This window comes from Antechinus flavipes, chromosome 5 (assembly GCF_016432865.1).
Source record: "Antechinus flavipes isolate AdamAnt ecotype Samford, QLD, Australia chromosome 5, AdamAnt_v2, whole genome shotgun sequence".
Classification (NCBI taxonomy): Eukaryota; Metazoa; Chordata; class Mammalia; order Dasyuromorphia; family Dasyuridae; genus Antechinus; species Antechinus flavipes.
In genome coordinates, this window is record NC_067402.1 from 286071087 (window position 1) to 286092917 (window position 21831).

At 53.5% G+C, this 21831-nt stretch overlaps 1 protein-coding gene across 1 annotated transcript; it reads left to right on the plus strand.

Moving 5' to 3' along the window:
- The first annotated feature begins 64 nt into the window (after positions 1-64).
- On the plus strand, positions 65-17051 carry GCAT (glycine C-acetyltransferase). The gene is made up of 9 exons (XM_051961913.1): positions 65-2305; positions 8454-8584; positions 12133-12234; positions 13282-13428; positions 14558-14712; positions 15364-15446; positions 15801-15972; positions 16252-16373; positions 16723-17051. Exons 1-9 carry the CDS (start codon positions 2092-2094, stop codon positions 16872-16874), a joined length of 1278 nt encoding a protein of 425 aa, XP_051817873.1. The 5' UTR covers positions 65-2091; the 3' UTR covers positions 16875-17051.
- Positions 17052-21831: the final 4780 nt, after the last annotated feature.

Genomic DNA, 21831 nt, shown 5'->3' on the forward strand with positions numbered 1-21831 from the left:
GCTCTCTGAGGCCTTTTCCTTTCATCCGTCGCCGCCATCCGCGGTAGGTTTGGGAAATATGGGAAGGGTGGGGAGTGAAATGGGGTGTGGGGGGGAACCTTGCGAGAGAACGCCCTACGCTTAAGTCTGGGATGGGGGGAAGAGGGAGATTTGGGGTCCTGAGCACCTTAGGCCCCAAAAGGTTTGGGAGGGAGAAGGGGGCGGGGGAGCGGAACGGGGATGGTGTGGAAGCTTCGCAGGCTGGGGCTGCGTGGCCAGGATGGGGAGGGGCTGCGCATCCGGTAAGTAAAAGGGAATAGGAATGAGGTAGGGGCTGGGGGCGGGGTGACGACTAAAACTCTTCAAGTATGAGGGTGCCAGTAGCCGGGGTCTCGTAAGTAAAGAGCGCCCCGCCCCGCCCCGCCTGAAAGCGGGGGCTGGATGGAGTCCTTGTTGCTTCATGACCATTTCCACTGCCATCCCGCTCCTGGGAGGAGCCAAATGCGCCTTGAGCCGGGGGCACTACTCGGACTAGCACCACAAGGGCTTCCCTGGTCGCTCCTGGAGAAAGCCCCCGCCCCCACTTCCTTTTTCCGAAGGTCCACCTTCCTTCCGGGGGGAGGGGGGGCGCGCTCTAAGGGACGAGGACGTTAGCCCATCCAAGGATTGGTAATGTGGGCAGATGGGGAGAGAGAAGAGCGATTCCCTGGCCCCACCCTACCCCCTTCCCTTGAGGCGCTCCGAGGCCTGGCGCGAATCCCCCCTTCTGCAGGAAGCCCACCCCAATTATTCTCCCGGCTCCTAGGATTTAGGGTCGGCCCGGACCCTGAGAGCCCTTCTCGAGTCTACACCGATCCTTGCGTCATACAGGTGAGGGCCAAAGCCCCAGAGGCGCAAGATGACAGCTCCTGAGCAGCCCAGCCAGGGCTGAAACCCACGTCTTCCGACTCCAAATCCGTCGCTCTTTTGTCTACACCCCCTAGCTCCAGGCTGGGGAGTCCCGTGTCCTCCGCTGCCCACGCGCGGGCACGCACACGCCCCTCCCCCCCATCACGCCTGCAGCCAGCTCGGCTTGTCCTGCTGACTGCTCCATCTTTTAAATAACAGCTAATGTTTTTGTAGAGCTTATTATGTGCCCGGGCCCTGACACAATATCTCCTTTGATCCTCTCAACCACTCTGGGAGGTAGGTGCCATGATTACCCTCCTTCTACAGCGGAGGAAACCGAGACCGGCAGAGGTCAAATGGCTTGCAGGCTATAAAGCTAATAGGGATCCGAGCTCGGGATGGAGAGCACTATTACTCCTTGGTCTCTCCTTGAGGGCACACCATTATCCTTCTTTGTATCCTCAGCGATTATTACAGTGCCTGTCATTCAATACGTGCTTAAATAAGTGTTGAGTAAGGGCGTCTCTTGTCCCCCTCCTCGCCCCCCCCAAAAGTTGTTTGAGGAAAGGTTTCTCTCCAGCGCCATAGCCCCTAAAGGATAGGGAGGGGGGAGGGGCGGAGTGGGAATGGGTCCTTGATATAATTGCTTTACGAAACTTCCCGGTGCGGAGAGCCCCTTTGTCAAAGCAAGCCGACACCCGTACGATTGATAGCCTGGGACACCGAGCGATTGGCCTGGAGTTCCGTCGCCAATAAGTGGCAGAGGTGAGACTCGAACCCAGGCTCTCCCGGCTCCAAGGCCCCGGCTTCCTTCTCGACCTCTCAAGAAACGCTCACTGATTGGCTGACTGGCCCCGAGTAGGTTCTCCCCAAGTGCTTCCTGTGGCTACCTGTGCGAGTTATAGACTCCTTAGCTGTAAAGTGCGGGAAGATTTTCAGCCGGTGGCGACGCTGGCGAAGGTGGCCGTGCCAGGGTAAGGGAGCGGGGAGGACGCAGAGGGAGGGCCGGGGACAGAAAGGGATGGGTAGCACTCCCAGAGCCGCTCCCCGCCACCCTCCTCCGCCCCTTTAAATGAACCCTGCTCGCGGCCCGCCCCGCCCGGCTCCCGGCCTCCCCATTGGCTGCCCGGGGGCCCCTGCCTCCCGACTCGCGATCCCGCAGATACTGCTTGGGTGAGCGCCCCCTCCTCCGGCCTCAGCCCATTTCAGGTGTAACTGTCCGAGATGTGGCGCGGCCGCCTTCTGAGCTCGCCCCTGGCCCGGGCCCGCCCCGTGGCTCCGGGAAGGGGAGGCCGCCGGGCGCAGTCGGCCCTGGCTCAGCTCACGGGCATCCTGGAGGAGCAGCTGGACGCGATCCGAGGGGCGGGCACGTGGAAGGGCGAGAGAATCATCACTTCCAAGCAGGGGCCGCACATTAGCGTGGAGGGCAGCGCGGGAGGTAAGGCCAGCCCTGCAGAGGGGAGGCGGGAGGCCGGCACGGATGCTGAAGGCGAGCCCTCCGTACCCCCGACCGGCGGGCTGCAGGTAGCGGCTACCTTAGGGCGGCGGCGCAGGCCCCGCCCCTTTGAGAATCACCCCCACCACCATCCCCTTTCCTCCCAAGAAAAGTGCTGGACCCTCGGAAGTAGCTGGGGGTTAAGCAGATTCACACGCGTGTCCCATCCACGCACCCCCACCCCAGCCGCCCCTTTGTGACCGCTTCCCCCGCTCCCGTTCATTTAACCTGATTTCGCGAGGGGGGCGGACGGGCTGTTCCTGCTGACGGCAGCTGCTGCAGGGGCCAGGTGCGGGGACGTGCTAGAGGGCCAGGTCTGAGTGGGAAAGGGGGGCGGGGGCAGGCGGGGATCTCGTGGGAGAAGCCTCCTTCTGGGCAAATGCCTTCTTGCTGCCTCCGGGGAGCTCACGCTGCTCGGCTTTAAAATTCCCGGGCCTAATCGTATCCCTTTCCTCCTCACAAAGCCTCCCGTGGCCTCCCGCCTCTTGTAGGGGCCGTTAAGCATTCAGCCTTCTGTAGGCTGGCTCCACCAGCCACCCTCAGGACCACAGAGATAGCGGGGACTGCAGCAGGTGAAGGGGAAGTGGGACTTCCCAGGACCTTTTTTTTTTTTTAATTAAACAAATTCAAGGGGCAGGAATAGAGTCCTTGGTTTGAGGTCTTCCACACAGATGTTTAAGGATGGCTAATTAACTAGGGAAATTCCAGAACGGAAGAAGAGACGGGTTTAGGGTCAAATAAAGGAACGGGAGGATTCCTAAACTTGGAAAGGAGAGCAAGACTTAGAAGCGAGCGCCGTGTCTGAAAGGAGCTGAAACTTACCTCCTGACAGAAAGATCCGTCCGGTTGGAAAGAAAGATTAGTCATTTTGTACACTGAGAATCTACATGCATTTCAGGGTTCTAGCCATCCAGAAAAGGAGGGAGGATTGGTAGGAAGACATAGAAGCAATGGGAGGTTCTCCAGCTCACCCAGCCAGAAGGAGAAAGTGGATGATGAGTTTGGGACCCAGCACATAAAACCTGGCACCGAGCTTGGACTAAATGGTCCCAGGAGCCCTCTGTGGCTTCTGTGAGTCAAAGCTAGAAAGATGGAATTAATTAGGGGTGGAAAGAAATGATTTAAGGAGAATCCAGAGTTGGTTTCCAGCTTCACCATATAGAGTGGATTTCACTATGGGTGGGTCTCTAAAACAGGTTTCTACCTAGGACAGCTCTTGGTCTCCACCTAGAAGCCTGAGGCTGTTTTGTAGTTCACTTTCTTTCTTCGAGGTTTCCCATTCACAACCAATTCTTGGAATCTAGTGGGGCTGGTGGAGGGGGAGCCTCTGAGTTGTACATCTTAGTGCAGGGATGGGAGGATGACAAGGATCCTACTTTCTGACAGATGGATTTGGGTCAGAGGATGTACCTCCACTGCTTCCTTCCTGGCCCCCCTCACGCAAAAGCCTCCTGCTGACTCTAGGCTTGGGTCAGGGGAGACTGCTGTAGCTCCCTTTCTGAGATTCTATGCTCCTGCAGTTTCTACCAGCCCTTTCTAATACCCTATTCACCAAGCAGGCTAGACCAGCTTTCTCCAAGGGTTGGGTCAGATCCTTAAAATCCCCTCCACCCCTAAATCCCGTGAGCCCATTCGCCGATGCTGAACTCCCAGTTTTGTCTTATTCCCTCCTGCCTTCCCACTTGGCTTTGCTGACCTAGATCTGGTGTTTTAAAAGTCACCAAGGTTTCAAAAAAGCAACGTTTCCTAAAAAACACATTGCTGTAGACCCAGGGAAAAGCAGCTCCAAGGAGAGATAAAAGCACTCCAGAAAAAGGGTATTCTCCTGCAAGGAAGTTAAAGCAGGCTGGAGAAGTCTTTAGGACTTTCTCTTTCGTATTCTGAAAACCACTTTTCTATTCCTCCTTTAAGGTCCCCCCACCCAGTTTAGCCTCAGAGCCATCCCCCAACGGGCAAAATTAATCCAACTGCCCCAGGCCTGCATCTCAACTTGGTCACGAGATTCTAAGCTGATATTGTAGGAATGTAAGAGTTAAATCTCCCTGGGGCTCAACTCAGGCCTCTCCCCAGTTCCACTTATACCTTGGTCCACAACATCTGTTTTGTTCCCTTGCCTTGGCCCATCTACCCTCCCAGTGCCACCATTTGAAATGCTGCCCTAAATTCCCAGGTATTGTGACTGTATGGGAGCTCTCTCCTTCCCATGATTTCTTCTCCATTTCCATTCACATGACTTAGGACACTTAGCATAGTTTCTCCCAGTTAGTCATTCCTGCCTTCCTCAGTCTGGACTTCTCAAAACCTCAGGACTAAGACAGGGAATTTCTTTTCTATTTTAAATAATAGCTTTTTATTTTCAAAATACGTGCAAAGGTAATTTGCAACATTCAATTTTGCATAACTTCGTGTTCCCAATTTTCTCCCTCTCTTCCCCCCACCCCTCCCCAGATGGCAAGTCATCCAATATATGTTAAACACGTGCAATTCTTCTAAACACATTTTCATAATTATGTTGCCCAAGAAAAATCAGATCAAAGAGAAAAAAAAGGGAAAGAAAAAAAGCAAGCAAACAACAACAAAAGTGAAAATATTATGTTGTGATCCACCCTCAGTGCCCCACAGTCTCTCTCTGGGTGTAGATGGCTCTCTTCATCATTGGAACTGGCCTGAATCGTCTCATTGTTGAAAAGAGCCACGTCCATCAGAATTGATCATCATATATTCTTGCTGTTGCCGTGTATAATGATCTCCTGGTTCTGCTCATTTCACTCAGCATCAGTTCATGTCAATCTCTCCAGACCTCTCTGAAATCTGAAATGCTGGTCATTTCTTACGGAACAATAATATTCAATAGCATTCATAATTTATTCAGCCAATTCTCCAATGGGTATCCACTCAGTTTCCAGTTTCTTGCCACTATTAAAAGGGCTGCCACAAACATTTTTGCACATGTGGGTCCCTTTCCCTCCTTTAAGATCTCTTTGGAGTATAAGCCCAGTAGAAACACTGCTGGATCAAAGGGGATGCACAGTTTTGTAGTCCTTTGGGTATAGTCCCAGATTGCTCTCCAGAATGTTTGGTTCAATTCACAACTCCACCAACAATGTATGAATGAGTGATAAAAATCTGTTCAACTCCAAGGAAAGATAGTCTGCTAGATGGTAAAAAGAAAAAAAATGAGAAAAACAACCCACAGAAGATAAAAGTGGAATGCAGATTAGCTCCTTGGGGTCTCAGGATCTCTACCCCCATTAGAACTGTGCTAAGGTTTTATTCCTCCTGTGTGAATGGCCATCACCACATAGTGAGCAAGTGAAAGCTGAGACCCAACCTCCGGGCTCCTCCTTCCAGATCCAGAGCTTGGAGACCCCCAATATAGAATCGTGGGATCTCAAGAACCAGGTGTCTTAGTTTCCCATCGTTCCCCACTCACCAGGATCCCCTCTGTTCCCCAGTACAAATCAATGCTTTTTGAACAGTGCCCTGGCATTTTACCTCCGCTTATGATTGATGCCTAATAAGTGTGAGCGTGGATCACAACACAGCATTTCCACTCCTTTTGTTGTCGTTTGCTTGCTTTATTTTCTTTTTCATTTTTTTTTCTTTTTGATCTGTGCAGCAAGATAATTGTATAAATATGTATACATAAATTGGATTTAACATGTATTTTTACTGTTTAACATACATTGGATGACTTGCCATCTAGGGGAGTAGGTGGGGAAAGGGGGGATTGGAATACAAGGTTTTGCAAGGGTCAGTGTTGAAAAATTGTCCGTGCATATGTTTGGAAATGAAAAGCTTTAATTAAAAAAAAAAAGTGTGTGTATTGACTTAATTGGCTGAATGAGTAGAGCCACGGTGCTCTGCAAAGGAGAGAGGGGAGAAGAGCAGTATAAACATAACCCTGAGCTTCTAGCCTTGATGTCCTAAGGCTCTTGGATGGGCTGATTATACACAGGTTGTTTCCCCCATTCAAATATAAGTACCTTGGACACTGGGGCCTCAGGCTTTCATCGTCTCCTCTGCCTGTTTTACTATAAAACGCACAAATAATTAATTAAACAATATCCCTAGGACGCTTCAAGTGCCCCTAAGTAGCACTTGGAGTCCGCTGTCTATTGGGAAGAAATGGCGTGCGCTGGGGTCCTTAGAGAAGGCTTCTGGTTAGAGGCAGCTTTTGAACTGGGCTTTGAAGGCTGCAAAGAATCTGAAGGGAGGGAGATAAGAGGCAGAATATTTCCAGGGGGGAAGGAGGGGCTTGGAAGCAGAGATGGTCCAGTTCCTGGGCCCTGTGAAGGACTGGGTGTCCTTCAAGCTGACCCTAGCCCTGCCCCCTGTGACTTTGGAACAGAACCCTGGGTCCGCCATCTGTGAAACAGGGAAGCCAGGGTAGGGTCGGTGACTGAGAGGAGCTGGCAAACACTAGCCACCTGCGGGGCCTCTGGAAGTGGGAGATATGGAACAAGACAGATAAAAACACATTAGAGCAGAGATAATGGGGGGGGGGGGGTTCTCTGTCAGATGAGAACTGCAGGGAGCCTTCCATCTAGGTTAGTGGCCCGTGTTCTGTTTGGGTACCAGTGGGCTAGACTTGGTTAGCCAGAAATGAGCAAAGGAAAATGGGTCAGAACACCCGCCAGCCAGCGCAGCCCCAGCCAGTGTTCTCACCCTGGAGTAGTGGGATGTCTGCACTCTCCCACCCTCTGGCCTGGGGCCCAGAAAACGGCTGTTGACTTTGGCTGCTCTCTTCAGTGGCCCCCAGACCGCTCCAGCCACTTCCCTCCTCTTCCCTCCTTTTCTCCCCCCCCCCCTCCTTCACTCTTCCCTTCATTGTCTCTCTCCTCTTTCTCCCTTTTTCTTTCCCTCCTTCTCTCTTTCTCTCCCTCGCTGCCACTTCCCTTCTCTTCCTTCCTTTTCTCCTTCACTCTTCCCTTCATTGTCTCTCTCCTCTTTCTCCCTTTTTCTTTCCCTCCTCTCTTTCTCTCTCTTGCTACCACTTCCCTTCTCTTCCTTCCTTTTCTCCTTCACTCTTCCTTTCTTTGTCTCTCTCCTCTTTCTCCCTCTTTCTTTCCCTCCTTCTCTCTCTCTCTCCCTCGCTGCCACTTCCCTTCTCTTCCCTCCTTTTCTGCTTCACTCTTCCTTTCTTTGTCTCTCTCCTCTTTCTCCTTCTTTCTTTCCTCCTTCTCTCTCTCTCTCCCTCGCTGCCACTTCCCTTCTCTTCCCTCCTTTTCTGCTTCACTCTTCCTTTCTTTGTCTCTCTCCTCTTTCTCCCTCTTTCTTTCCCTCCTTCTCTCTTTCTCTCTCATTGCCACTTCCCTTCTCTTCCCTCCTTTTCTCCCCTCCCTTTTCCTTCACTTTTCCTCTCTATGTCTCTCTGTTCTTTCTTTCCCTCCTCTCTTTTTCTCCCTTGCTGCCACTTCCCTTCTCTTCCCTCCTTTTCTCCCCTCCCTTCTCCTTCACTCTTCCTCTCTTTGTCTCTCTCCTCTCCTTTCTCCCTCTTTCTCTCCCTCGCTGCCTCTTCCCCTCTGTGTCTGTCACTAACTTGTGTGTACACAAACACACACACCCCGTCATCACCATCCCCCAGACCTGAGAGATGTCTCATTTTGCAGATTAGAAAGCTGGGGCCCAGCCTTCCCGTTTGCACCGAGGGTCCACGGCCTGTGTTGGATGAGACACTGAAAGGTTTTGGGTTCCCGAATCCCTGGACTCAATAACAACCCTTACGGGGTTAGCAAGGTGGCAGAACATTTTACATCCCCTGAATCTCCTTGCACTCCTCAGAAGCAGGTGCTATTATTATGATTCCCATTTTACAGATAGGTAACTAAGGCTGAGAGAGTTTAAATGACAGGTCAGGGTTCCATAGCAAATAGGGGACTGAGGTCACGTTTCAAGTCGGATCTGCCCCGGATTTACATCAGGAGATCTGGGGAGGAAGCCGGGTTCTCCTGCTTAGAACCTACAAGCCCCTGGGACACTACTTCCCCAAGCAGCCTGTTTCCTCACCCATAAAATAAGAGAGTTGTCGTGAGCTCCGAGGACTCTCCCGGATCCAAACCATGTGATTTTTCCCACTTCTGTCCCACAGGGATCCTTAATTTCTGCGCCAACAACTACCTGGGTCTTTCCAGCCACCCAGAGGTGATCCAAGCTGGTCTGAAGGCCCTGGAGCAGTTTGGAGCGGGTCTCAGCTCCGTCCGGTTCATCTGTGGGACGCAGGTACGCTCTGCCGAGCCGGGACCCAGCTTCCCCCCGGCCCCCCGGCCTGCCGAGCCGAGTCTCAGGCCCTGGCCTGGGACGTCGGACACCTGGCCTCTGGTCCCAGCTCTGCCATGGCCAGCACTGATATCTCTGATATCACGTGACCTCACCTGTAAAATGGGAGGGCCTCTCTGTGTCTCCTGTTTGCCTTTCAGGGGCGGTGTGATAACAGAGTGATGAGAAATCAATCATGGGGGTATTTAGTAAGCACCTACTGTGTGCCAGGTGCCATGCTAAGTGCCAGGGCCGTAGGAACAAACAGGCCCTAGCTTAGAGACAATTGGGTATTTCTACTGGAAACAGAATAAATTCAAAGGCAGCCTGGGAGGAAGGGCGGCAGCAGTTAGGGGGATCAGGCAGAAAAGACAGAGCTGGAAGGAAGGAAAAGAGAGATTCTGGGAAGAAAAAGTGAGGGGGTGATAGAAAGGTACAAAAACAGGGGTGAGATCCTTCATGGAGGCTGGGGGGCAGGGCGCGGGAGGGACCCATGGCCATCGAGGCTGGGAAGGACTTAAAGGGGAGTTTCTGTGTTATCCTCCTTAGGGAGTCTTTGGGGGTTATTGAGGAAGGGGGAGCGAGCGCCAGATCCACCATTAAGGGAGGTCACTTTAGCAGGTTCCAGGACAGATTCCCAGATCTCCAAGGGTGAGGAGGTGGACAGTGTAGGCCGGGCCAGGGGCCAGAATGTTAAATGGAGAGAAGGGTCAGAGGAGAGAGATGTTCCGGAGGCAGAAAGGGTAAGAGGGGGCAGCTAATTAGTGGCAGGAAGCCAGGAGCTGAGGCTCATGGTGATGAGGCTTAGAAATGCAGGGAAAGTCCCTGAACGGTTTTGGGTGGGTTTGTCCAGTCTCTGCTCCCCCCCATAAGTCCTTGACCTCTGCAGACCCTGTTTGTACAGTGGGAGGGTTGGGCTCCTCTCTGTCCTCTGGCTGACTGGTGGGGTCCCCGTGACTTGAGGAGGGGCCACTCCAGGACTGCCCTCGGTGGGAGGGGAGTCCAGGTCCTGGAAGGCTGTGCTCGCCCGATGGAGACCATGGCCACCAAGCCAAGGACAAGGTCCTGGGTGGGAAGTGGGGCTTCTCACGTCTACAAAGGAAACAATATCATAGGGTTAAAAACCAGATTCCCAGAGCCTCGATTAGGCTCTCCAGGATATGGGGAAAGGGTGGTCACACGGACAGAGCACAGGATTCCCAGAAGATGGTTCAAATCCACATCCATGCGGATTGTGACTTTTTCCTCAGTTTCCTTGTCTGTAACAAGAGGGAAAGATGAACTAGATGGTTTCTGAGGGTCCTTCCAGCTCTTTTTAGAACTGTAACAGCCTCAGCTTCCCCATCTGTAAAAGGAGAATATTGGGACTAGATACAAGATGCCTGGAGTAAAATATGGGAGGAGTAGATATCTGAGGTAAATCTTCCAGCCTGGGACTCAATTTCCTTATTTGTAAAACTGGAATAAGAATATGGCTACGACTTATATCACAGAATTATTAAGGGGAAAGAGTCATAGAAATTAAAAATTGCTTATTATTGGGGGGAAGGGGAAAGGTGAGAAGCATTTGCTAAGCACCTCCTATGTGTATTGGTACTATGCTAAGCACTTTAGAGTTTCTCATTTGATCCTCACTACTACCCACAGAAGGGCCGTTATTACCCTCTTTTTACAGATGAGGAAACTGAGGCAGACAGGTTAAGCAGCAGGAAATGTCTGAGACCAGACTTGAACTTAGGATTGACTTCCTGACTCTAGGCCCAGGACTATCCAGCTGATTTTACCCAGAGAAGCTTTTATAAGAGATTAACAGACTCTCCCTATTGTAATTAAAAAAAAAAAAACTCAATCTATATCTATCTATCAATTGATGGATTACATCAATATCCCTTTCTTATCAGCAGAGCTGACCTTGAGGGTACAAGAGCCTAGATTTGCAACCTGTTAGAAATAACAGAACTCATCTGGCCGGGTTCTATCATTTAAAAGGAGTTTCAAATTGAAGGGAGAGGGGAAGGTTCTTGACCAGGATCAAAGAAATCCCAGAGGCAAAAATCAGAACGTTTCCCTCTGTCAGGTTCTGAAATAAATCAAAATGTGAATTGAAGAAGAAAGTGTCTTTAATTGAGGTGATTAACGGGGCAATAAACCAGCCATTCTGGGGGATATCCAGTAGATTTTCCAGTTCTAAGACTGCCTTTACTCCGCCATCTTGGCTCCACTTCCAACTCGCTTCTGAAACCATTAGGAGAAGAGGGGAGGAGACAGTCAGGGAGGCCTGGTGGGTGGCCCTTGGCAATCCGGGAGAGGTAAGCCGCCTCATTTGGCTGGTTTGCCCTTCACGCCATGAATCCCAATGGAAGGAGGCAAGGACATCAAAGGTCTAGATCCAGCTTGAGCCAGACTCCCCTACAGGGTGAGATCTCAGGATGGAGGGAACTTGAGCTGTGATTCTGCTCAGTCTAATCAAGAACAATTGTCATAGGAAGAGAAATATAAGGAATATATATCTAATAGATAAAAAATATGTTATATATTTATATTATATATAAATCTACAATATTTTATATATTTATTCGATGTAGTTATATTATTATATAAATATGTACTATTTTATATATTTATGCATTTGTTTAATGTATTTATGGTATCATTATATAAATATGTACTATTTTATATATTTAATATATTTATATTGTATATAAAATGCATATTTATATAATAGAAATATAAGAAATAAGAAATTCCAACATTACGAGATCATTTTAGGAACGGCACCCCTATTGCATTTGGTATTAACAATTTTGGTCGTTATAGTAATAATTTTCTATCACCTCCAAACCCCTTATGGGTCCAAGTGAGCAGCCACAACAGAACCCCTCCCCCCTCTTCTTTCTGTTTCTGAAATGACACTGGGTCAAACACAACCTTTGACCTCCCAGAATGCTGGCCTGGGGACCGTGCACTCGGTCTTTCCCTCTGGGGGCCTTCTCTGTGGAATCTCCTGGGTGAATTTCTCTGGGCTCTTGGACTTCTCCTGAACATAGTTTCTCACACCAGGAGCGCGTCCCGGTGCCCACTCGATGGCCCCCTCTCTGAGCACGGGGCTGCCTCACGTCCGTTTTGGTGTCCCCAGCAATATTTAATAAATATATCATTAATGTGGTTACTATAATGACCTTTAATGAATGTTTGTTGAATGATGAATGAATCAAATTAAGGATTTCAACTGTGAGTTCCTTCTCTGTGTTTAAATTTTAGCACTTAATGTTCCTTCAGTTCTGGTGTTTTACATTCCAAGGTTCTCCCCAAGTCCGCAGGCAACCAGCTGCTCCGACATTCCCTGGTCTCCCTGTTCTTCCCTGTTCTTGGGCCTCCCCCGGCCCTGACGTTCTGAGACACTGAAGCCCCGCGGGCCGGTCCTGCTGAGCGGCCCGGCCTGGGCCTGGGTGGGCGGGGGGCAGACCCCTGACCCCCGCGCCTCAGCGGGCATTTCTCTGCACCCCCTACAGAGCATCCACAAAGCCCTGGAGGAGAAGATCGCCCGCTTCCACAAGAGGGAGGACGCCATCCTCTACCCCAGCTGCTTTGATGCCAACGCCGGCCTGTTTGAGGTAGGTGGGCTTGGGCCTGGCAGGCCTCAGGGCCTTTGGGGGACTGGGGACCAGGGGCTGGAGGTGGACAGAGGCTGGCGGCCTCAGGGGGGCCATGTCGGGGCTTCCATGTCGGGGCTTCCACGTGCGCCACAGTCAGCGGAGTCAGATTCCGACCCCACGCCCAGAACATAGACTGCTGGGACCAGAGGAAATGGACCCTGGTCACGGAGGGAAGGATGGTGAAAGGGAAGAAAGTGATGGGTGCGGGGGGAGGAACCCCAATGCAAATTCTGTCTGGCCCTAACCAGTCTGTGCCTGAATGTCCTGCTCTATAAAATGGGAGTGGAGCAGAGGAGAGAAGTCACTTAACCTGCCAACCTCAGTTTCTCCATCTATAGAATGGGAATCATAATAGCAGCTACCTACTCCCAGGGTGATGAGGCTCACAGGAGATAATATTGTACGGTTCTCACATAGTAGGTGCTTAATAAATGCTTGTTCCCTTTCATCCTAAATGTGATATTAAAAAAATCAACAAAAATGAGATTAAAATGTCAAAATATACAGCTAGGGAGATAAGTGACAAGATCCTTGTTCAGAGGCCTAGGATCCCCACTAGTGACATAAGAGGAAAAGCGAACGACAGTAACAAGAGAAAAATGTCAAAATGTCAGCATATAAGTAAAGACAGTCTCCAACATGCTACCAGAGCAGTCTGGTGTCAGCTCTCTCCTCTGAAAGTTAATAAGTATGTAACTATGATTAAAATTAATGAGGAGGAGGAGGAAGAGAAAGAGGAGGAGGAGGAGAGAAAAAGATGAGAGGTCCACTCTGTGGCTAAACTTCAGTGAGCTGATGGAGATACATCCTGAGGTTGGAGGGGCCGGAAGGATGCCGGCCTGGGTCAGGCTGAGCTTTTAGGTTTAGAAGCGAGGGCCGGTCCCCAGCCAGGCTAAGATGCCCCAGAGGTGATGGGGCAGTCCGGAGCCAGGAAGGGGTAGCGTGTGATATTGGTCTCTGCTCTGCTTCCTCCCTCCCCTGCTCCCCCCCGTCGGCTCCTTCCAGGCCCTGCTGAGCCCAGAGGATGCTGTGTTGTCCGACGAGCTCAACCACGCCTCCATCATCGACGGCATCCGCCTCTGTAAGGCCAACAAGTACCGCTATCGCCACCTGGACATGGGCGACCTGGAGGCCAAGTTGCAGGAGGCCCAGGTATCCAGATAGTGACAGACAGTGTTCCTGACTCAACTTTTCTGGCTTAAGATTCACAAAGTCCTTTTCTCACAACAGCCTCGTGAGATGAGGTAGCTCATGTCTTGTTATCGAGAGAGGGAGGGAAGGAGAGAGAAAGGAAAAAGGAAAGGAGGAAGGGAGAAAGGAATGAAAGAAGGAAGGGATGGAGGGAGAGAGAAAAGAAAGAAGAGAGGAAGAAAGGAAAGAAGGAAGGAAGGGAGGAAAAAGGAAGGAAGAGAGGAAAAAAGGAAAGAAGGGATAAAGGAAAGATGGAAAAGAGTGAGAGAGAAAGGAGGGAAGGAGAAAGAAAAAAGGAAAGAAAGGATGGAGGAAAGAAGGAAAGGAGGGGGGAGGGAATAAAGAAGCAAGAGAGGGAGGGAGAAAGGAAAGAAGAAAGGAAGAGAAGGAAGGAAAAAGGAAGGGAGGGAAAGAGAAAGGAAAAAAGGAATGGAGGGAGGGAAAGAGAAGAAGGGAGGAATAAAGAAAAGAAGAAAAGGAAAGAAAGGAAAGGGAAAGTGGAAGGAATGAGAAGGGAGAAAGGGAAAAAGGAAAGAAGGAAGAAAGAAGGAAGAGGAGGAAAGGAAGGAGGGCAGCTCCCAGACAGTTTTCAGAGCAGGATTGACCCCAGCTGTCCTTGGACTCAGAAGTCCCATACTTCACACAATCAGAAATCAGACCTCCTGGTCGGGGGTCCCAGCGATTACTGCTGCTTGGAGGTACAGAGCCCAGCCCCTGTCCTGTTGCTGAAACCCCTTTGTCTGTGTCCCTGTCTGATGCCCTGGATGGGGCCCAGAACTCCCCTAAGCAGGGGGCAGCCCCCCATGCTCTGCTCCGGGTGGTCCCGGCTCAGGGGCCCCTGTGTGTCCCCCCGGAGGCCTTCCCTGGGTCCCCAGGGAGTCCGGCGCTCGCTGGGTCTGTCGGCCTACGCTCCTGGCTCTCGCCTGGCCGGCCTCCCCCTCTCCCGCAGCAGCCGTTTTGCTCTGGGCGGGGCCCTGACCGGCTGCCCCGGAGATTTGTGCCTGGGCCCACAAGGGGAGCGGGAGCGGGGGCGCTCCCCAAGCCCAGGGGACGCTCCCCAAGCCCGGAGCCCGCCCTTGCTCCCCCGCAGAAGCACCGGCTGCGGCTGGTGGCCACAGATGGGGCCTTCTCCATGGACGGCGACATCGCGCCCCTCCGGGAGATCTGCCAGCTGGCGCACAAGTACCAGGCCGTGGTCTTTGTGGATGAGTGCCACGCCACCGGCTTCCTCGGGCCGAGCGGACGGTGAGAGGCCGGGATCTGTCCCCAGCGGCTCAGCCCGGGCCCGGGCTCTCGGCCGCCACAGCTTAGTGCAGCCTTCCCGGGGAACTGAGGCGAGGCCCTCCCAGACCGGGGCCTTCTCCCGGGTCCTCCTGGGCCCGGCTCCGCCCTGGCAGCGGGTTCTGGGGCCTGCTGAGGTTTGGGTCCCTCCCTCCCGAGGGGGTGAGCCCAGGCCCAGCTGTGGGCCTAAGCCCGGCCTGCTTGTCGCTCCCAGGACAGCACAGACCCCCAGAAACCAGGAGTTAAGGGGCTTTAGTAGAGACCGAGGCTGCGGAAGAGCGCCCCCCCCCCCCTGCACTGGCGGCCAGTGGGGCTTGGTTCTCCCATGGTGCCTCCGTCTCCGTGACCTGCGGGGCCTGCAGCTGTGGGGGGGAGGCAGGGGGAGAAGGGGGGTGACGGAAGCAGAGGAATGTGGCGGGGTACCCGCCCTCAGCAGCCCCAGGGGCTCGGACAGGAGGCCTGGGGATTGAGCACTGGGGAGGGGGCCGGGGGGGGGGCCTTGGCGGGAAGGGTGTGTCTGGGAGCCCCCCCAACCAACCCTGCTCAGGGAGGACCAGGAGGGGGGCAGGGGCCCGTGCCCAGGGCAGCTAACGAGTGAGCTCCGTTCCCTTTCAGGGGCACTGACGAGCTGCTAGGAGTAATGGACCAAGTCACCATCATCAACTCCACCCTGGGAAAAGCCTTGGGGGGCGCCGCAGGTTGTTGGACGTGTCCCCTTCCTCTGCCCCTAGCCCGGGTCCCTGGGGGCAGGAGAGGGCTCCTCCCCTCCTCCCTCTGTCCCTCCCAGACTGAGGGGTCGAGAGGGGAGAAGGGGGCAGAGTGCGCTCTAGCATCAGTCAGTGCACAAGCATTTATTCAGCACCTGCTGGCTTCCAGGCTGGAGATTTAGGTCCATTGAGTGAAACTTGCCTGGCCATGACTCCCGGTCCCTAATGATTCACCGTTTCTCCTGCCCGGCTCACGTGCAGAGCCCCTGGTTCTAGTCTGGGGGGGGGTCCCCGGGGACGCTGTGGGAGGATGCTCGGGACGGTGACCCGGCCTTCCTCTGCCAGGGGGCTACACGACGGGGCCCCGGGAGCTCATCGCCCTCCTCCGGCAGCGGGCCCGGCCCTACCTCTTCTCCAACAGCCTGCCGCCCCCCGTGGTGGGCTGCGCCTCCAAGGCCCTGGACCTGCTCATGGAGAGCGACGCCATCGCCCGGTCCATGGCTGCCAAGACCCACCGGTGAGAGCGGCCCCGGGGAGTGAGGGAGAGCTCGGGGCCCCTCTCCCACCTCCTGCCTCAGCCCGGGGACCCCTGCCCCGCTTCGGGCCCCTCTCCCCCACCGCAGCCATTCTCCGGGCCAAGGAGACCAAGGCCAAAGCCCCTGCCCACGATCCGTCCCTCCCCGGCTCTCGCCCGCAGCCCAGCCAGAGCCCCGTTTCCCGTGCCCGGCCCCTCCCCTCCTGAGCCCAGACCAGGCTCGGGGACCAAGGCCATGGCTTCTCTCCTGCCCCGCCCCAGGTTTCGCAGCAAGATGGAGGCTGCCGGCTTCACCATCTCGGGCAAGGAGCACCCCATCTGCCCCGTGATGCTGGGGGACGCCCGGCTGGCATCGGTCATGGCCGAGGACATGCTGGAGAGAGGTGAGCCCGGGGCCCCCAGCCCGGACTCGGTTTCCCCAGGTGCCTTCGGACAAGATCTGCAGAGAACACGGAGTCTGTTGTTTTAGGGGCCGGGAAACAGGACTGAGGAGGAAACCGAGCTCCTCCCTCCTCCCCCCTCTCAGAACCCGCAGGGCTGAGGGGACCTGCTCCTCTGGCCCGACCCACAGAACCTCAGGCAGGGAGGAGCCTCAGCACGGGGGGGGGGGGGGGAGTGCCCTTCAGGAAGCCCCTCCCTCCCTGGGCCCCAGGGCCCTATTCTGTAAGTCAGGGGCTGGGGGACGCCATGGGGGCCGAGCTCAGAGCTCTGACGTTCAGGGCTCGCCCCCAGGAATCTTTGTCATCGGCTTCAGCTACCCCGTGGTGCCCAAAGGCAGAGCCAGGATCCGAGTTCAGATCTCGGCCGTTCACAGCGACGAAGACATCGACCGCTGCGTGAGGGCTTTTGTGGAGGTGGGAAAGCGGCATGGGGCCATCCCGTGAGGATGCTCGGGCCTTCCCGGGGACAGGGGTGCCTCCGGGGAGCCGGAGTCCCAGCCCGCCCAGGCCTCCTCCTTCTGCCTCCCGGAACCAAGTGCCTGGAAACCAAAACAAGACTTTTTATATTTTCTGTTTTTTGTTCTGTAGTAAACGGCCCGCTGGGCTCAGAAATGACAAGTAGCCATTCAGAAATGGAGCCCATTGTCTCTTGGGTGGGAGTTACCGCCCTGGATGGCCCCCAAGGGAGGATGGTCCAGGAAGCGGTCCAGGATTTCTGGTGGGATGGATTGGCTCCCCCCACTGAGGGCCTGAGAGCGGGGGCTGGGCACAGAGACTCCCGGGTTTCTCAGGGATGCTCAGGGACAGCGTGTGGCCCCCATCCCTTCCCGGTGCAGACAGCGTGTGGCCCCCATCCCCTCCCGGTGCAGGCCGAAGGGCCCTCACACAGGCCCCAGCCTTCTAAGCTGATGTCCAGGCTAGTCCAGCAAGATGGAGGGGGAGGAGAATCCTGCCCCCCCCCCCTTACATGGCCCTGTCCCAAACCCCAGGGCTTACAGGGCAAAGGAGGGTCCTTCTGAGACGGGAACCTCCCAGCAGACCAAAGCTGTCCCTCGGGCGGGGGGTGAGCCTATCCACTCCCCCACAACCCGTGTGTGCTTTTCTGCCTCAGAAAAGAGGGTCATTCCCTCCCCAAACTGAGACGACATCACCATACCCCTTCCCGGCTTTGCCCTTCTGTCTCCCCAGCCCTGGGCTCCGGGGCCTCAACTGCAACAGACCCAGGCCCAAACACCAGCTCAAAGCTGGACTGTCATAGATTTCAGGCCAGAGAACCTGGGTTTGAATCCCAAGCCCTACTCTGACCTTGAGTGCAGATTTAAAGGCAGGGGTTATTTAATCCAAGCACCTCATTTTATAGAGAAGAAAAACTAGCAAGTGGGAGGGTTCCACTGGGCGGCTCTCCCCGAGCCTGGAGCCACTGCTTGATGGGCTGGGGAGGGTGGGGGAGGGATCTCGCCTCCTGTAGGACGGAGCAAACCTGCTTGCACCGGCTCCCCTGACACTAGGCCTCTGACCCAGGTGGCCCCCGTGACAGCTTCAGGACCCCTCAGTTTATCGGCCCACCAAAGCAATTCATTAAGAAGAAGAATAATTAATTCCCAATTTTTTATTTTGGTAAATGCCTCATTTTTTTTAAATTTCAAAATGAACCTTATTTATGACTTTAAAAAATAATAATATTAATTTAATTAATAATACACAGAGCCAGTGCCTTAAGGTATACAAAGTGTTTTACATTATCCCACTGAAACCTCCCATCCTTTCCACGCACATACCCCCAGTTTTCACCCTACGCTGAGTCTGAGAAGGACTAGGCCAAGGTCACACAGTAAGGGTCAGCACAGTATTTGTACCCGGTTCTGACTCCATATTGAGGCTGATTCTCTGGAATAAAAGGTGTGAGGCAGCTGAAGCTCCACTTTAGGGTGAGGGAGGGAGCTTTCCAAGGTACAGGATGGAGAATGGATTTGAAAAGGTCCTTGGATGGGGCAGCTCTTAATGGTGGAGGGTCAGGCAGGGGGAGGGAGGTCTGGGAATTTCCAAAGGGATTGCACTCAATTTGGGTCTGCCCCAGTAGGGACTGGCCCCTGCCCCTTCTTAGATGCTCTGGAGAGCAAAGGGGAGAGGGGAGTGGGGAGGCTTAGGACCCAGCTGTTTGGGCTTTGAGAGCCGGAGCTCGAGGCCCCCAAGGTTGGCAGAGCCATAAATATGCAGTTGTGGTCCCTACCCACGATGGGATGGGGCTGCCCTGCCCCCACGGCCGGGGATCCTGCCTGGCCCAGGAGGAGGGGCTGCCCACGCAGGGCCGGAATCCCTTACTTCCCTCTGGGTGGGCTGGGGCAGGAGAACTGGCCGTGGTCCCACCTGTTCGGCTTGGTGACCCTGGGACGGGAGGAAGGGCGGTGAGCAGAAAGCTGGAGAGCTTTCTCCTTTTTCGGAGGCGAGATCCTGCGGAGTTTAACCCCGGAAGGGGGGTCCCGGCAGCGGGGCGGGGGCGCCCCGCTTTTTGCACGTGGCCACCGGCGCCAGATGCCCCACCGCAGCCTCCGGGCCCGGGCCGCGGCGCCCCGCCGGGAGCTTGATGTGGGTGGCCTGGGTGGGGCCGTAAACCTCGCAGGGGCGTCACGAGCAGCCACCGAGAGAGTCACGCGGCGTGGGCGGCCCGAAGTCGGGCCGGGTCCGCCCAGGCCCGGGGGCGCGGGAGCGGCGCGGTCCGCCAGCCACAGGCTGCGCGCCCCGTGCCCCGGCTCCGGTCCCGGGCCACGTCGGGCAGCTCCCGAGACGGCGCCTGCCAGCGTGCGTGGGCCGCGCGCGGGGCCCAACCCGGCCCCCGGGGTTCTGGCTGCAGCTCCGCGGGAGCGGTTCCCAGAAGTTCTCCAAGTAGCCAAGGAGACGCTGCGGGCGACCAGGGGCTCGGGCTTGGCCTGGGCTCCGGGCGCGGGGCCCGCCTTCGGACGCAGCGCGCGCCGGGCTCCCAACCCTCCTCCGGTTCGGAGCTGGATGGGACCGAGAGCCCCTGGGGCTCCCGCGCTTCGTCTGTCTGGCCCCAGCCCCTAGAAGGAGCCTCTCCTCTCACTGGAAAGATCCCACCTTGGAAAGGGGGCCCTTAGCTCCCAGGCGGGGCCTGGTCCGGCCTTGGGGGGGGGTGACTGCACAACGGACCCCCACTTCCCAGTACGCACAGCCGGCCCGCAGCCCCAGAGACTGCCCGGATGTGGGGCTCGTCGAGGCCCCCTGGAGAACAGGGGACATTTAACCTCTCCCGTCTCCCACGCTCCGAGCGCACTTAGACGGGACTCCACTCCGTGATGGAGGCAGGGCAACAAGGTGATCTCCGGCTGCTTTCTGGCCCAGAGCCCCTAGCAGATAGACACCCTCCAATTCTGTTCAGTGGCACGCGGGGCGCAGCAGGATCCTTCACCCTCCCCCTCAAAATGATGTTGGAGCTGACGGAAGGGGGGAGGGGAGAGTGGATCAGACTCAGCCCCTCCGGAGCCCCTTTCTCTTTATTCCTGCCAGCCGCGCCCCTCTCACTGAGACCCTCTCCCAGGGTCCCCAACCACAAAACCTTACAGCCCTCCCCGAGTGGGTTGGGAGAGTCCACTGGAACACCCATTCCAATTCAGCTTCCAGGCTTCTTACCCAATCCACTCAGGAGCACCTGGACTCTCTCTGTAAAAACCGGAACTTCTGGACCAGCCCAAAGGAGAGCAAGACCCTATGGAGAGGAGAATGCGACTTAAAGAGTTTTTTCTATTTTCCATACAATGAAGAACTGGCAAAAGCCAAGGGAATCCAGCCTCTACTTTATTTTATTTGCTGATAATAAATCATAAACAAATGTATTTTATTTTTTAATCTAAGTGTTTTATTTTCAAAATATATGCATGGATAATTTTTCAACATTAGCCCTTCCAAAACCTTTTGTTCCAGTTTTCCTTCCCCTTCCCCCACCTTCTCCCCAAGATCCCCGATCTATGTTTAACATGGTACAAACAGATGCGAAATCCAATATACCCACACATATTTATACAATTACCTTAAGAAATTTCTTTTAAAACACTTCTTTTGCCATTTATTAAAGATGAAAGCAAATTTACAAAGTACTGAGATGGATGTGCTTGTTTGGTTTTACATAAAGAATTAAATCTAGGCAGAATATTTGATAATGCAGGACATGGAGCATCTTCAACATTTTTCCGAATTGATCGATATTTTTATTTCCTAATATTCAGAGTTGATTGATATTTTGATTTATAATAATAAAGTCTGAGAACATGGCTTCACCCATCGAGAAGGAAAGAAATAGATGATCAGTATCCATCATACAAAATATAGCGTCTGTTTTAAAGCTGAGAAAACCGAATTCCAGGGAGATTAGGTGCCATTCCCAAAACTAATCCAACTAATACACGCCAGAATCAGGATGGAACCTATTCAATGTCCTTTAACCCCAATATTGTCAGTGTTCCTATTTATCGTTCTAATATTCCATTATGTTCTTGGGTCATAACTTGTCTAATCATTCCCCAACAGATAAACACCCCTTAGCTTCCAAACGAGTAGCTATAAATATTTGTATACACGTTTATCTTCCTCTTTGATTTTTTTTGGCGGGGAGTGATTCCCAATGACTTTCTAGAATGGCTAGACCAATTCACAGCTCCACTAACTCTGCATGGAGGTGCCTGTTTTCCAACAGCTGCTCCAACAACTGTTATTTTCCTTTGTCAGTTTGATGAGTCTCATTGGACACTTATGAGAGACAAGTTCTGTAAACTTTAAAATGGTCCAAGAGAGTTTTAGTAATGCCATCATTTGAAGCCTTTATCCAATTGGGGTAGCCAGGACAAGCTGCTTTGGGGCCCCTGCATCTCCTATGTCCCATAGGTCCTATCCCTCCCAAGTCTGATCTTCCAGATGTGGGCATAAACATGGATCCAGTCGCATCTATCCTTCATACATATGTGCTTAGCTGTATGGGACTTCAGAGGCTGACACACCCAACCGCCTCATTTTACAGAGGAGGAAACTGAGGCCCTGGGAGGGTTAGGATTAGGGCAAACGATTTACCCCAAACCACACAGATCATAAGCAAACCTTTTAAAAATAAACAAAATGTCTAGAAGAAGTGTTTGACCTATATCGGATTGCTTGCTGTCTTGGAGAGGGGGAGAGGAAAGGGAGGAAAATTTGGAACACAAGGTTTTGCAAAGGTGAAAGTTGGAAACTGTCTTTGAAAGATAAAATACTCTTAAAATTAGAAAAATAAACAAAAAAGCACGTGTACACACCTACTGGGGAGCAGCTAAATGTCTCCATAGCGCATAGAGTGATGGGCTTGGAGTCAGAAAGATTATTTTGAAATAAAATAAAATAAAATAAAAAGATTCATCTT

Excerpts from the sequence above, each read along its gene's own strand:
- GCAT (XM_051961913.1), top strand. The coding sequence starts at position 2,092 with ATGTGGCGCGGCCGCCTTCTGAGCTCGCCCCTGGCCCGGGCCCGCCCC. Across the intron at positions 12,235-13,281 it reads CCAACGCCGGCCTGTTTGAG|GCCCTGCTGAGCCCAGAGGA; the intron begins GTAGGTGGGCTT and ends GGCTCCTTCCAG. Across the intron at positions 16,374-16,722 it reads CGAGGACATGCTGGAGAGAG|GAATCTTTGTCATCGGCTTC; the intron begins GTGAGCCCGGGG and ends GCTCGCCCCCAG.